Below are 14,739 nucleotides of genomic sequence, written 5' to 3' on the forward strand. Positions count from 1 at the left end.
TGCCCACTCCGGGACATCCTCAGGCTGTGTCGCCTCCATCTCTACAGGCAGCTCCGCAAGGAGGAGGGGGACAAGGCACTCTGATCCCCCACATCCTCTCACTGGAGTTGTGGATGGCCCTGAGACAGGGAGCAGACGCAGCGTCCCCCTCAGCACCTCCCAGGGCCCAGCCTGCTCCACTCTGCATGCTCAGACGTCACGCCAGAACGGCCAGAACGGCCAGAGCACCTTCCTGCCAACGGTGCCCACTGTCTTCATCCTTCTCTCACTGAGGAGGATGACTTTATTCTAGCGCAAGACAAAGAAACTGACTTGGTCTCCAGAAGAACATTTATTTCCAAATTGAGGCCACAGAAACAGAAACCCCCCTCCCTGGCCTCTGCCACTGCCATCGGATAATTCCTCAGCCTCCACAATAAGACGCCTCTTTGCCCCATAAACACTTCTGTAGAAACCCCCTGTTTACAGCTCAACATGTTTTGACTGTGGTGCCTTCTTTGCTGCCTCCTGGGACAGAAGCTCATTCCAGAAAGCCACTTTCTCACTTTTCAGCTTCTCGGCTGCCCGAGTGTAGACACCAATCTGAAGGTACCCTTCTTTCTGGTCATACGCTGGCCAGTGAGGAAGCCCCTCCCCATTGGGGTTCCTGGAACAAAATCAAACAGAAATTCCCCAAAGCTGCTGTCAGCTCTGAGATTGTCAGAGACGCCCTGGCTTCATTTCTGCCAAAGGCTCATATGCCTCCAGAGATAGGAGGCTGACCATGTGCTGGGCTGCCAGTCCATCACAGGGAGCTCTCATGTCAGAGGTCACGGGGCGGGGCGTTTGACCATCACACCTTGGAAACTCCCCCCACCCAAGAGACACACCTTGTCCCTTCCCAACCCCACTCCATGTCTGCCAGCAGCTCACCCATTCCGAGCAAAGTTGGCCCAGAATTTCATCACCATCTTGCTGAGATTGATCTCTTCTTCTGGGGCACCATCTGTGGGGAGGGGACAAAGCCAGTGCTGCTCAAAGTGTGGTTCGTGGGCAGTAGCAGCACTTGAGAAATTGTTAATAAATTCAGAAATGGGGGTCTTACTCCAGACCTACTGAGTCTAAGCTGCATTTTAGGAAGATCTTGGGTAACGCAAGTGACTTCAAACTTGACAGCTACCGACTGAGGCCGGCCTCAGTGAAGGGCTGGAGTCGGTCCGTAAGCTATTGCCTTGTCTTCTGTGCCCTCCCGACTGCCCTTCCTGCTTCGGTGTTTCAGGGACACACCCCAGGGTTTCTGCTAGAGTCACCCTACTCCCAGGATGCTCTCCTTTGGGTCTTTTCTTGGTGTCCTTGATCCACACACATTTTCACAGAATCTGCAAGATCCCGCTAAAGTCACCCAACCAGGAAATGCCCAGAGGCATTGTGTACAATGAACAGTTCTGCGATGCGTCACACACAATTTGTCTGTAATTGCTAATGGGCAAGGCATCGAAGACATCTGTGGAAAGTTTTTTTCTTTTTAAATATTACACACCTAGATATATTATGATATTAAAATACATGAGTTTTAGATAGATAGAGATTGGATAGAGAGACACACGTTAGTCCTGATTCAAGGTTAATAACAACTCTAACTTAACCCTCACGCACATTCTGATGTGTTCTTGTGAGGGCAGAGTGAGTGGTAGCATTCTAGCCCTGAGCAGGGCCCTGCGGGTGACCCAGCTCCCGTCTTGCTGATGATGCCCAGGTCTGGATTCTTAGCGCGACCATGGGTGAGGGCACAAGGACTCGCATTCTCCATCAGGTGCGTTAGAGCAAGACAATGGCTGGGACCGTGTCCTTCCACCCTGTTAGGTGAGTGCAGGAAACGAGGACCTGCAGAGAAGGAGGAACCTGCCCAAGGCCCCCAAATAAACTCGCACCCAGATCTCCTAACTCCAAGTTTATAGTCACCAAAGGGCCATCACCTTGCAAAATTGGAAACCCGAAGACAGAGAAGACTTCATCCCCGTGGTCCCCTAGCACTGTCTTGGGTTTCATTGCTGATGAGAAGCTTGGGCGATACTCAAACTCATACATGTAGGTCGGGACCCCAGCATCTGCAAAACATGGATTCACACACGGTTCATTTCAGCAGACACACACCTGATGGTATCAAGGTCTCTGGGAGCTGTGAGCAATCAGGAAATTGGGGGCACGCCTAGTCCTGAGTGAACAACTACAGCATTAATAGCAGATGCCCACTGTGAGAACCATCTCTGTGCCAACCCTGTGTCCCTACAGGAAGCCCCAGGATATGAGCACATGAAAAATTTCGGAAAAATTTCATCACTTGCTTAAGGGTGCGTAGCGGAGGTGGAAATGGATTTGAGCTGGGTATTTACTGAGTGAGTGAGTGAAGAGTGAGTGAATGAATGCTGAAACCTTGAGTAGCTCCATTCTAAATAAATACAGGGGCACTGGGTCAGCTCACACAGGCCCCTGTCGATGCATCCACGCACAAGGAGCGCCACACACACACATACACTATTGTATTTCACTGCTAACAGGCTAGTCTTCATTTCCTTTGAGAATACGTGCAGCCTGACAGGTGTCTTCCATTATGTCCATTTTTGAACCTTTCCAGTGATTTTCACCGGAGAAGGCAATGGCAAGCCACTCCAGTACTCTTACCTAGAAAATCCCATGGACGGAAGAGCCTGGTAGGCTGCAGTCCATGGGGTGACGAAGAGTCGGACGCGACTAAGCGACTTCAGTTTCACTTTTCACTTTCACACATTGCAGAAGGAAATGGCAACCCACTCCAGTGTTCATGCCTGGAGAATTCCAGGAACGGGGGAGCCTGGTGGGCTGCCATCTATGGGGTCACACAGAGTCGGACATGACTGATGTGACTTAGCAGCAGCAGCAGCAGCAGTGATTTTCACATGTATCCCAAGAGTGAAGTATATTCAAGTTGTGAGCCTGAAAGTGCAGATTTAAATACAAACTCCATGTTCAAGGTCAGGAGGGGCGGCCATGAGGAGATACCCCTCATCCAAGGTAAGGTGCAGTGGCTGCGTGTTGCTGGAGCAGCCGTGAAGTGATACCCCACGACCAAGGTCAGAGAAACCCAAATAAGACGGTAGGTATTGTGAGAGGGCATCAGAGGACAGACACACTGAAATCATAATCACAGGAAACTAGTCAATCTGATCACACAGACCACAGCCTTATATAACTCAATGAAACTAAGCCATGCCATGTGGGGCCACCCGAGACGGGTGGGTCATGGTGGAGAGGTCTGACAGATTGTGGTCCACTGGAGAAGGGAATGGAAGACCACTTCAGGATACTTGCCTTGAGAACCCCATGAACAGTATGAAAAGGCAAAGTGATAGGATACTGAATGAGGAATTCCCCAGGTCGGTAGGTGCCCAGTATGCTACTGGAGATCAGTGGAGAAATAACTCCAGAAAAAATGAAGGGATGAAGCCAAAGCAAACACAATACCCAGTTGTGGATGTGACTGGTGATAGAAGCAAGGTCCGATGCTATAAAGGGCAATATTGCATAGGAACCTGGAATGTTAGGTCCATCAATCAAGGCAAATTGGAAGTGGTCAAACAGGAGATGGCAAGAGAGAACGTAGACATTCTAGGAATCAGTGAAGTAAAATGGACTGGAAGGGTGAATTTAACTCAGATGACCATTAAATCTACTACTGTGGGCAGGAATCCCTTAGAAGAAATGGAGTAGCCATCGTGGTCAACAAGAGTCCGAAATGCAGTACTGGGATGCAATCTCAAAAATGATAGAATGATCTCTGTTTGTTTCCAAGGCAAACCATTCAATATTACAGTAATCCAAGCCTATGCCCCAACCAGTAATGATGAAGAAGCCGAAGTTGAACGGTTCTATGAAGACCTACAGACCTTTTAGAATTAACACCCAAAAAAGATGTCCTTTTCATTATAGGGGACTGGAATGCAAAAGTAGGAAGTCAAGAAACACCTGGAGTAACAGACAAATCTGGAGCACGGAATGAAGCAGGGCAAAGGCTAATAGAGTTTTGCCAAGAGAACGCACTGGTCTTAGCAAACATCCTCTTTCAACAACACAAGAGAAGACTCTACACATGGACATCACTAGATGGTCAACACCAAAATCATATTGATTATATTATTTGCAGCCAAAGATGGAGAAGCTCTATACAGTTAGCAAAAACAAGACCAGGAGCTGACTGTGGCTCAGATCATGAACTCCTTATTGCCAAATTCAGACTGAAATTGAAGAAAGTGGGGAAAACCACTAGACCATTCAGATATGATCTAAATCAAATCCCTTATGATTATACAGTGGAAGTGAGAAATAGATTTAAGGGACTAGATCTGATAGAGTGCCTGATGAACTCTGGACAGAGGTTCGTGACATTGTACAGGAGATAGGGACCAAGACCATCCCCATGGAAAAGAAATGCAAAAGGGCAAAATGACTGTCTCAGGAGGCCTTACAAATAGCTATGAAAAGAAGAGAAGTGAAAAGCAAAGGAGAAAAGGAAAGATATAGGCATCTGAATGCAGAGTTCCAAAGAATAGCAAGGAGAGATAAGAAAGCCTTCCATAGAGATCAATGCAAAGAAATAGAGGAAAATAACAGAATAGGAAAGACAAGAGATCTCTTCAAGAAAATTAGAGATACCAAGGGAACATTTCATGCAAAGATGGGCTCGATAAAGGATAGAAATGGTATGGACCTAACAGAAGCAGAAGATATTAAGAAGAGGTGGCAAGAATACACAGAGGAACTGTACAAAAAAGATCTTCACGACCAAGATAATCACGATGGTGTGATCACTCACCTAGAGCCAAACATCTTGGAATGTGAAGTCAAGTGGGCCTTAGAAAGCATCACTACGAGCAAAGCTAGTGGAGGTGATGGAATTCCAGTGGAGCTATTTCAAATCCGGAAAGATGATTCTATGAAAGTGCTGCACTTAATATGCCATGACATTTGGAAAACTCAGCAGTGGCCACAGGACTGGAAAAGGTCCGTTTTCATTCCAATTCCAAAGAAAGGCAATGCCAAAGAATGCTCAAACTACCGCACAATTGCACTCATCTCACAGCTAGTAAAGTCATGCTCAAAATTCACCAAGCCAGGCTTCACCAATACGTGAACCGTGAACTTCCAGATGATCAAGCTGGTTTTAGAAAAGACAGAGGCACCAGAGATCAAATTGCCAACATCTGCTGGATCATGGAAAAAGCAAAAGAGTTCCAGAAAAACATCTATTTCTGCTTCATTGACTATGCCAAACACTTTGACTGTGTGGATCACCATAAACTGTGGAACATTCTGAAAGAGATCGGAATACCAGAACACCTGACCTGCCTCTTGAGAAACCTGTATGCAGGTCAGGAAGCAACGGTTAGAACTGGACATGGAACAACAGATAGGTTCCAAATAGGAAAAAGAGTACGTCAAGGTTGTATATTGTCACCCTGATTATTTAACTTCTATGCAGAGTACATCATGCGAAATGCTGGGCTGGAAGAAGCACAAGCTGGAATCAAGATTGCCGGGAGAAATATTAATAACCTCAGATATGCAGATGACACCACCCTTATGGCAGAAAGTGAAGAGGAACTAAAAAGTCTCTTGATGAAAGTGAAAGACGAGAGTGAAAAAGTTGGCTTGAAGCTCAACATTCAGAAAACTAAGATCCTGGCATCTGGTCCCATCACTTCATGGCAAACAGATGGGGAAACAGTGGAAACAGTGTCGGACTTTATTTTTTTAGGCTCCAAAATCACTGCGGATGCTGACTGCAGTCATGAAATTAAAAGACACTTACTCCTTGGAAGGAAAGTTATGACCAACCTAGATAGCATATTAAAAAGCAGAGAGATTACTTTGCCAACCAAGGTCCGTCTAGTCAAGGCTATGGTTTTTCCAGTGGTCATGTATGGATATGAGAGTTGGACTGTGAAGAAAGCTGAGTGCCGAAGAATTGATGCTTTTGAACTGTGGTGTGGAGAAGACTCTTGAGAGTCCTTTGTACTGCAAGGAGATCCAACCAGTCCATTCTAAAGGAGATCAGTCCTAGGTGTTCATTGGAAGGACTGATGCTAAAGCTGAAACTCCAATACTTTGGCCACCTCATGGGAAGAGTTGACTCACTGGAAAAGACCCTGATGCTGGGAGGGATTGGGGGCGGGAAGAGAAGGGGACGACTGAGAATGAGATGGCTGGATGGCATCACCGACTCGATGGACATGAGTTTGAGTGAACTCCGGGAGTTGGTGATGGACAGGGAGGCTGGCGTGCTGTGATTCATGGGGTCGCAAAGAGCTGGACACGACTGAGCGACTGAACTGAACAGATGCAGAAAGGGTAAAATTTGCTCCCCGTGTCCTAGGAAACCTCCGTTTGGCAGTTCATTTCCTTTGTGTCTGTCCTCTCCTGTGTCTTGCTTCCTGCGCGGCCCGGGGAGGGTGCAGCAGTGGCAGGAGGGGGAAGGGGCTGGGGAAGGGGACAGCCCCTCTCTCCTGGCCTCTCCTCCCTCCCCTCTCCCCTCTCTCCATCCCCTTCTCGAAGCCCCAAGAAGACGTCACTTTTCTGCTGATGCTTCAGCAGAGATGCCCATCTTGCTGCTCCAGGGCTGACTCGTGGGCCCCCCACCTGGGGAGCTCTGTGCTCTGCATTGATGCTTATGCCAAAATCAGGGACTCTAATGGGGAAGGGTCAGGCCCCAAGACAGGCTGGTGCGGAGATACCACAACATCCCCTCCCCGCCTTGGGGATCCTATCACATTTGGAAAATGCCCAACAAAGGAAAATGAACAAAATGATCACTTAAAATCGCACTGCTCAGAGAAACCTATTAATATTTCACAACTTACTCCACTTATGCACATAAAATGATGACACTATTGTATGTGTTATTGCATATGACCATAATAATTGCTTCATATCATTAAAATTTCCCCACAAAGTAGTTTAACAATATATGCCATCCCGACAGGAGGATGTAAAATAATTTGTGTAATTGCCTCCCTCATCTCCCATCTTTGTACTTTGGTTTAGCAAGAAGTGGTTTTTGGAAGAAAAAGTTGGTTTTGGGACCATTCTCTGTGGTCCCGCAAGCCACTTATTAAACAGTTGCTTCAAGGTTGTGGCTTCCCTGGTTGCTCAGATGGTAAAGTTCTATCTGCAATGCTGGAGACCCAGGTTCGAGCCCTACGTTGGGAAGATCCCCTGAAGAAGGAAATGGCACCCACTCCAGTACTCTTGCCTGGAAAATCCCATGGACACAGGAGCCTAGTAGGCTACAGTCCATGGGGGTAACAAAGAGTTGGATATGGCTGAGTGAATTTACTATACTTCACTTCAAGATCAAGCAGAGATTGCCGTAAGGAGGGGCTTTAACCTTGGCTCTGCCATTTTAAAGTTTTGAAAGAACTCATGATCCAACCATAGGAGAAAGAACTTTCACGAATGGGAGAAATTATTTTGGGGCGCATGTTGCCCAAAAGATATTTTTGTTCATTTTTCTCTTTTTAACATTTCTGCCTTAAATTTCTGAGATTTATTAAATTCCTACAACCACAACACAAGTCTTCAAAAGAATAAGTAGGGCACAGGTTTGAATAATAACATTTAGGAACAATAAGAAAAGCAGAGGGAAGGAAAGAGCTAGCAATAAAAAATACACACATTTAAACAGTGTGATGTTCTTCTTTCTTTATTTGGTAAGGCGGGGCTTATGAAATTAGCAGCATTATTTTTAGTTTTTAATCTGAGTATCTCAACAGAGAGAATTAAGAAATACTCATTCTTATATACTGGAAGCAATTTCACAATATCTATCAAGAATTTTAAAATGGTCCTACAAGCTAGCCTAGTAATTAAACCTTTAATAACCAAATCTAAAAAAAAAAATCATCAGAGATTTGGTTAAAGATATATGCACATAAGGCTGAGCATAATGTTTTACAGCATCAAAGTATGGTCCGTTCCATTCCGTTCGGTCGCTCAGTCGTGTCCGACTCTTTGCGACCCCGTGGACTGTAGCCTACCAGGCTTCTCCGTCCATGGGATTCTCCAGGCAAGAATACTGGAGTGGGTTACCGTTTCCTTCTCCAGGGGATCTTCCCGACCCAGGGATCGAACCCGGGTCTCCCACATTGGAGGCAGATGCTTTAACCTCTGAGCCACCAGGGAAGCCCAAAGTATGGTCAGCCTGCCTCAATAGCCAATAGGACAGGAATACTAAAGTAAATTTTACTGTATTATTCCATGAGATAATGGATGCTTTTTGAGTTTTCATTGACATTGAGGAAATGCTTACCTTATAGGATTCCATGAAAAAAACACAATATAAAATTAATATTTAAATTATATGTAAGACATGGGAAGATTAATGAAGAAAATATGTCAAAAATTTATAGCAGATATTTCTATGAATTTTGAAGGCTTCCAAGGTCAGAGCTAGCTTTGAGTAGAAGTTTGACTAGAAACTAGACATTTCTAATTTCTTTTTTATGTGATTCCATATTTTCAAAAAGTTCTACAACTAAAAGATATTAATGTTTATATTCAGAATAAGTTCTCTTCTGTATTAAAAAAGACTTAATACAAGTACAAAAAGTCTTAAAAAGGAAAGAATAATGTTGATAAAGTTGGGGAAGTCCAAGCAAAAATGACTCTGATGGGAGTCTGACACGTCCTGACACATCCAAGATGACTGGGTCAACAGACAATGAAGCAAAGGAAACCACACGTAAGGAGAGACAAGACCAAGTTTGTGAAAGAACAGTTCTGACCCCAGGCCGCCCCTGGCTGAAGAGCTTCATCAAGACCCTAGGGAGGAGGAAGGGTAACCGGAACCTATCCATGACTGTATTGAACTGGGGGGAAGGTAGGTCAGCTGTAACTACTTTTTATTATGCTTGTACAGTCCCAAATTCTAAAACCCTCTAGCATGGTTAGAAAGAGTGCTCTGGGTCAGAGAACCACGTCCTGTCTTGCAGACGTGGTAGAGATAGCTCCTGGAAAGGGAGGGTCCTGTGAGGACCTCAGCAAGGCACTCCAAAAGGACACCTCCTGTGCAGGTGAGCTCCCCCATCCTTGGCCTCAAGCCCCTAGGGGCCCCCTCACTCACAGTCTTGGGATACGCTGAAAGGTCCTGCCATAGACCCAGCACACACTGGCATGGAACAAGGCCAGCTGCAGACATCAACATTCTCCAGACCACTTGCCCCATACCTCCCTCTGCTCAGTCCTTTGGGTTTTCTTCGTCCCAGACAACATTCCTGATCCAACACTTGGCCTCATGCTATCCCCAGCTCCACTGGTTAACAAACTAGTTTGAAGCTATCTCTGACCTTGGAAGGCTTCTAAGACAAAACCTCCAATATGTGTCCTGTGGCCCCACAGACTACTGTCATTCAGGTGAGGGATCTCGGGGCAGAGACTGTTGGAGTGTCCCCTTGTCCCCTGCTTCTGTGCACACTGGCCAGAGTTCCAACTCCTGCATCTGTAGCTCTTTGCCTGAGGTCTTCGGCAGCCAGACACCACTCTGCCCACATGTGCAGCAGATCAAAGCACCAGGGAATTAACTGCCCTTGGGAACAGGCTTCAAAGGATGACTCATCAAACTGGAGGATAAACACCCCAGCTCTCTTGCCACTCACTCAGGAAAACCCTGAGCCACGTCTCCTGCTGATTTCCCAGAGCTCCGCAGCTCCAGGTATCCCTGGAGGACGCTCGCTTGACAGCACAGTGTAGACTGACTTCTGTCTCCATTCGAGTCACTTCTCCACTCCTCTCCCAGTGTTATCTGGGATCACCCCCAAATATACTACCTGCATTTGGATCCTTTTCTCAGAGTCTGCTTCTGGTGGAAACCAAACTAGGACACTGCCCCGCCCCTGGCTATATGGAATGTACCCTGAAGTTTTCTTATATCTTTCTATGCTGAGGGTTAAGACAGAATACAGTGTGAAGCTGGTGGGGTCAGTGTCCCTCTCCTGTCCAGTGCCGAAGACTCACCTCTGTGGTAACGGGCCGTGTTCACAGATGGGACACAAAACAACCCATCTGCCATCAAGTCCAGGAGCAGGTCTTTCTTTTGGACAGGGTCATGTGTCCCTCCTAAATACTTGTCAGTGGCCACTGGAGCCAGTTCCTCAGGGATGTTCTGAAATACATCAAAAGTTAAAGTGACCAGCACGCCCTCGTGAACACCCCTGGCTTCCCCAGCCAGGGAGGAAGGCTTGCATTAACGGTGAACCTCTCAGGCCCCATGCCACCACTCCCGCCCACCCCTGCTGCTGAGCTGGAAAGGCAGAAACTAGGAGCTGAACCGCCCACCCCTAGCCCCAGCCTTCGTTTTGCCACCAGCTGCTCTGCCATCGGGAACAAGCCCCGGCCCTCTTTAGTGCTCAGCCAGTTTCCGTGACTTCTAGAGTCTTACAAGGATGGGGTAGGACTTCCACACGAGTGACGTGGCCATCTCCTGGTCCATCTTGCCTGCAGAGAGTGGGAAGCCCACGAACTGTTAAAACAAAGGTTAAGCAATTGTGAAATCATCAGGAAATAGCAAGAAAAACGAAAGTGACCAACAGATCAAACTAAATGGAGGCTGGGTTTTTGATGAGTTTTGGATTCAAATGGACTTTCATATCCAGAGACCAAGGAGTGTAAAGAGGATAATATAATTAAGGGAAGCTGTCCTAGTGTAGACACACACACACACACAAATTATTAGAGTCCCCAGAGTGGTCAAGACAGAGAGGGAAGATTTCAGCCAGCCTAGTGTTGAAGTGACGGAGAAGGCAATGGCAAGCCACTCCAGTACTATTGCCTAGAAAATCCCATGGATGGAGGAGCCTGGTAGGCTGCAGTCCGTGGGGTCGCTAAGGGTCGGACACGACTGAGCGACTTCACTTTCACTTTTCACTTTCCACTTTCACACATTGGAGAAGGAAATGGCAACCCACTCCAGTGTTCTTGCCTGGAGAATCCCAGGGACGGGGGAGCCTGGTGGGCTTCCGTCTATGGGGTCACACAGAGTCGGACACGACTGAAGTGACTTAGCAGCAGCAGCAGCAGTGTTGAAGTGAAGGGCTCTGGGGCAGATGACACGACTCCACAAATACCCCACTTGTGTCAGAGAACTGAAAAAAAGTGAAAGTGTTACTAGCTCAGTTGTGTCTGACTCTTTGCAACCCCATCGACTGTAGCCCACCAGGCACCTCTGTTCTTGGAATTCTCCAGGCAAGAATACTGGAGTCGGTAGCCATTCCCTTCTCCAAAGGATCTACCCGACCCAGGGGCTTTACAGGCAGATTTGCTAGTCAGATAACTGAAAAAGCCCCAAATCCTGCCATTATGACTTTGGTCCTTTGGTATACCCTCTGAAATCATTCTGAAGAACCACAGAACTCTGCACATAACAACTCCATTAAAACTCGGCCCTAAGAGACTTGACCAAACTCCAGGACAGCTGCAGGAGGCTTAAGGCCATGTCCCCAGGATGACTGCAGTCTCCCTTCAAGAGCTCTGGGCTGCCTGGAGATTTTACTGTTTCAGCCAAAGCCTGGTGATAGGCAGGTAGGTCCCTGAACTCCCTCTTAGAGCAGTTACTTTAGAAAACTCTCGTAATTATAAGCCTTTCCTTTGTCCCTTTAAATGTAAATTTACCACCCAAAGTTGTTTCCTCAAGGATCTGAGAGCCATCTCTATGAAAAACAAATATTCAGGGGATAATTCTTGCTTTGTCCTCAGAGCAAGAATTTTTAACTCAAGAATTTTTTAAACTCAGTCCCTGTGAAAACATAAAGTCTAACTTCAGTGGGAACATTGATTCTACTTACATCACTGCCTCCTGTCATAAAGACAGAAATTTGTTTCTTCTCCAGATTAATGCCAGCTAACAAATCCAGGTGGTCCAGTCATATGGACAATCCACCCCACCCCACCCCACCCCCACCCACTCCTTAAATAAGCACCAGGCTTTCATTTCAGGGATTGGGTTCAGTTCACAATGGATCTTTTCCCTCTAGCAGGGATGTAACTGAATCAAATCTGTTACCACTTCACCTGGTGTCTGGTTTTGTTTATCTCTGTCAGAAGGGAAAGCCCTCCTCCATCCACGGGATTTTCTAGGCAAGAGTACTGGAGTGGCTTGCCATTGCCTTCTCTGCCTAACTTTTAGAAGTCAGTTGTAACTCAGGAGGAAGCTGGCTCCTCTGAATCTTTCCAGTGAGAGGACTGAGAGCTTGGGTGGGGCGGGGGTAATTTATGGAGAAAGCATGAAAGCAGCAAGCCTGAGGCGAGAGGCTGCAGGTTCTAAGCCCCACTCTCCTTAACTCCCGAGCCCCTTCCCCTTTCCAGGCCTTGCGTTTTTTATCTGCCCAGTGATGATCTCTACCAGCCCTCCTGGAACCGACATTTCAGGATTCATGGATGGGAGGACAATCAGAGAATGTGTGTGGACGTGGGTCCCCTGAACTGCACCACCCAGATGACAGTGTGGACCATCAGAAATGGTTTCCACGGAAATGTCAAATTGTATGAAGGGGACAGCTGGCCTGGTCCCAGAGCGAGGTCTGTGACCACGGATGGGGAGGCTTTATGATGGGCAGGGAAGAGAAGTCTACGAGGCCTGCACTTTCTCACCAATGGCAGAATCCAGCCAAACTCTTGCTTGTTGATTCCAACGATGTAGGGAACGGTGTTGAAGTTCTTTTCAGCCAGCATCTCTATGGGCATCTTTGGCAGCAGCACTCCGTCCACCACGGTGGGCAGGAAAGGGTAGGTCTGGGGAAGAGGGCAGAGTAGTATCTGGGCTTCCCCTTCCAGGTCACACCGCATCCCCGTCTCCACCTGCCGAAGCTCATGACCAGTATCACACACCTGAGTCCTAACAAAGGGGGATAACTCTGTGGACCCCAGAGGGCAGAACTCTGACCAGGGGACAGCAGTGGTCAGGTGATGGGGACAGATCTTCAGCCCATTTGGTATAAAAATATATAACATGATGTGCATGTATTTGAAGTATATATATATATATATGTCTCTTCCCAGTGTCACGCAGCTCTCATTATCTGTGGTACTCATGCTCTAAAAAGTTACTGTGACAGACATCCCGGGGGGTCCTCCAGTTAAGAGACTGTCTGCCAGTGCAGGGGACATGGGGTTAATCCCTGGTCCCGGAACATTCCACAGGCCTCGGGGCAACTAAGCCCAGATGCTGCCGAGTGCCTAGAGCCTGGGCTCCACAACAAGAGAGGCCAGAGAAATGAGAAGCCTGAACACCACAACTAGAGAGGTGACCCCGACGCTGTAACTGGAGAAAAGCCCGTGCAAGGTGAAGACCCAGCACAGCCAAAAGTAAATACATAATAAAAGAATGAACTAGGGGGAAAAAAACATCCAACAAGGACTCAGTGAGTGCTTCCCTGGGTGATGCGACTGTAAATCCCTTGGCTGTCAGCCTCACAGCAGTGCCGCCCACTATGATTGTTTTTATCCGCCTTCATCTCATAAAATCACAAACATAGCTTGTTTTCCATGGCTTCACAGGCTATAGATGTTACTTTAGCATATTCCTAAGGAGCTCAAGGAACTGATGGGCAAATAATCTTTTCACATTCTGGATGCTCTGCATTGCTGATTCATTAGCACTGAGCAGCAGCCTGCCACCCATGCCTGAGGGCACTCGGTCTAATACTCCCATTTCTCACGAGTCAGACACATTGTAGGCTGCCTGCACTTAGGCACACTAGACAGCCCTTCTGTCTGTGGTCGGGGATTATTTTAAACAGCCAAACTGACAGCACAAAACTCAAGAATGCAAAAGGTGGCACTAAATAGGACCATGAATAAGTTACTGGTATTAGAGATGAAACAAAACGACAAAAAAGTAGCTCCTTGTATGATCTCTGGGAAGAAAAGGGAAGCCTCCTACACTGTTGGTGGGAATGTTAATTTGTGCAGCCACCATGAAGAATGGTATGGACGTTCCCTAAAAACCTAAAAATATCATTATTATATGACCCTGCAATCCCACTCCCAGGCATATATCCAGAGAAAACTCTAATTCAAAAAGATGCATGCATCTCAATGTTCACAACAGCCCTACTTACAGTAGCCAAGACATGAAAGCAATCTAAATGTCCATCGACAGAGAAATGGATAAAGAAGATATGGAACATACATGCGATGGAATATTACTCAGCCATGAAAAAGGACGAAGCAATGCCATTTGCAGTAACATGGATGGCCCCAGAGATTACCATACTAGGTAAGAAAGAGAAAGACAAATGCCATATGATATCACTTATATGTGGAATCTAAAAATGACACAAATGAACTTATTTACAAAACAAAACAGACTCACAGACAAAAAACAAACTATGGTTACCAAAGGGGAAAAGGGGTCAAGTTGGGTTAAATTAGCAGTTTGGGATTAGCAGATACAAACTCCTATATATAAAACAGATAAGCAACAAGACCCCACAGAGGGAACTATATTCAATATCCTGTAATAAACCACAATGGAAAATAATATTAAAAAGATTGTGTATACATATGTATAACTGAATCATTTTGCTATATACCAGAAACCAGCCCAACATTGCAAATCAACCATAGTTGAAAAAAAAAACCACAAAACCTTTGTTGAATGACTAAGTCTCATTTGAGCCTCTCTACACTTTTTAAGGTGAGACTCCCCAGGGAGTCTGCAGAGAGGCCAAGACT

The 14,739-nt window shown here is 46.5% G+C and overlaps 1 protein-coding gene across 2 annotated transcripts in view; it reads right to left on the reverse strand.

The window, feature by feature from the left end:
- Positions 1–462: 462 nt before the first annotated feature.
- The window catches only part of LOC148774402 (liver carboxylesterase-like), a 31,531-nt gene continuing 17,254 nt past the window's right edge, over positions 463–14,739 (reverse strand). For both annotated transcript variants that reach the window (XM_088829953.1, XM_088829952.1), the window contains 6 exons: positions 12,655–12,795; positions 10,448–10,528; positions 10,024–10,171; positions 1,956–2,087; positions 913–985; positions 463–646 (listed from right to left, as the gene is read on the reverse strand). In XM_088829953.1, coding sequence (XP_088686079.1) covers positions 463–646; positions 913–985; positions 1,956–2,087; positions 10,024–10,171; positions 10,448–10,528; positions 12,655–12,795 — 759 coding nt within the window. The remainder of the gene's footprint in view (positions 647–912; positions 986–1,955; positions 2,088–10,023; positions 10,172–10,447; positions 10,529–12,654; positions 12,796–14,739) is intronic.

This window comes from Moschus berezovskii, chromosome 22 (assembly GCF_049115385.1).
Source record: "Moschus berezovskii isolate FMDL1 chromosome 22, NW_MosBer_1.0, whole genome shotgun sequence".
NCBI lineage: Eukaryota > Metazoa > Chordata > Mammalia > Artiodactyla > Moschidae > Moschus > Moschus berezovskii.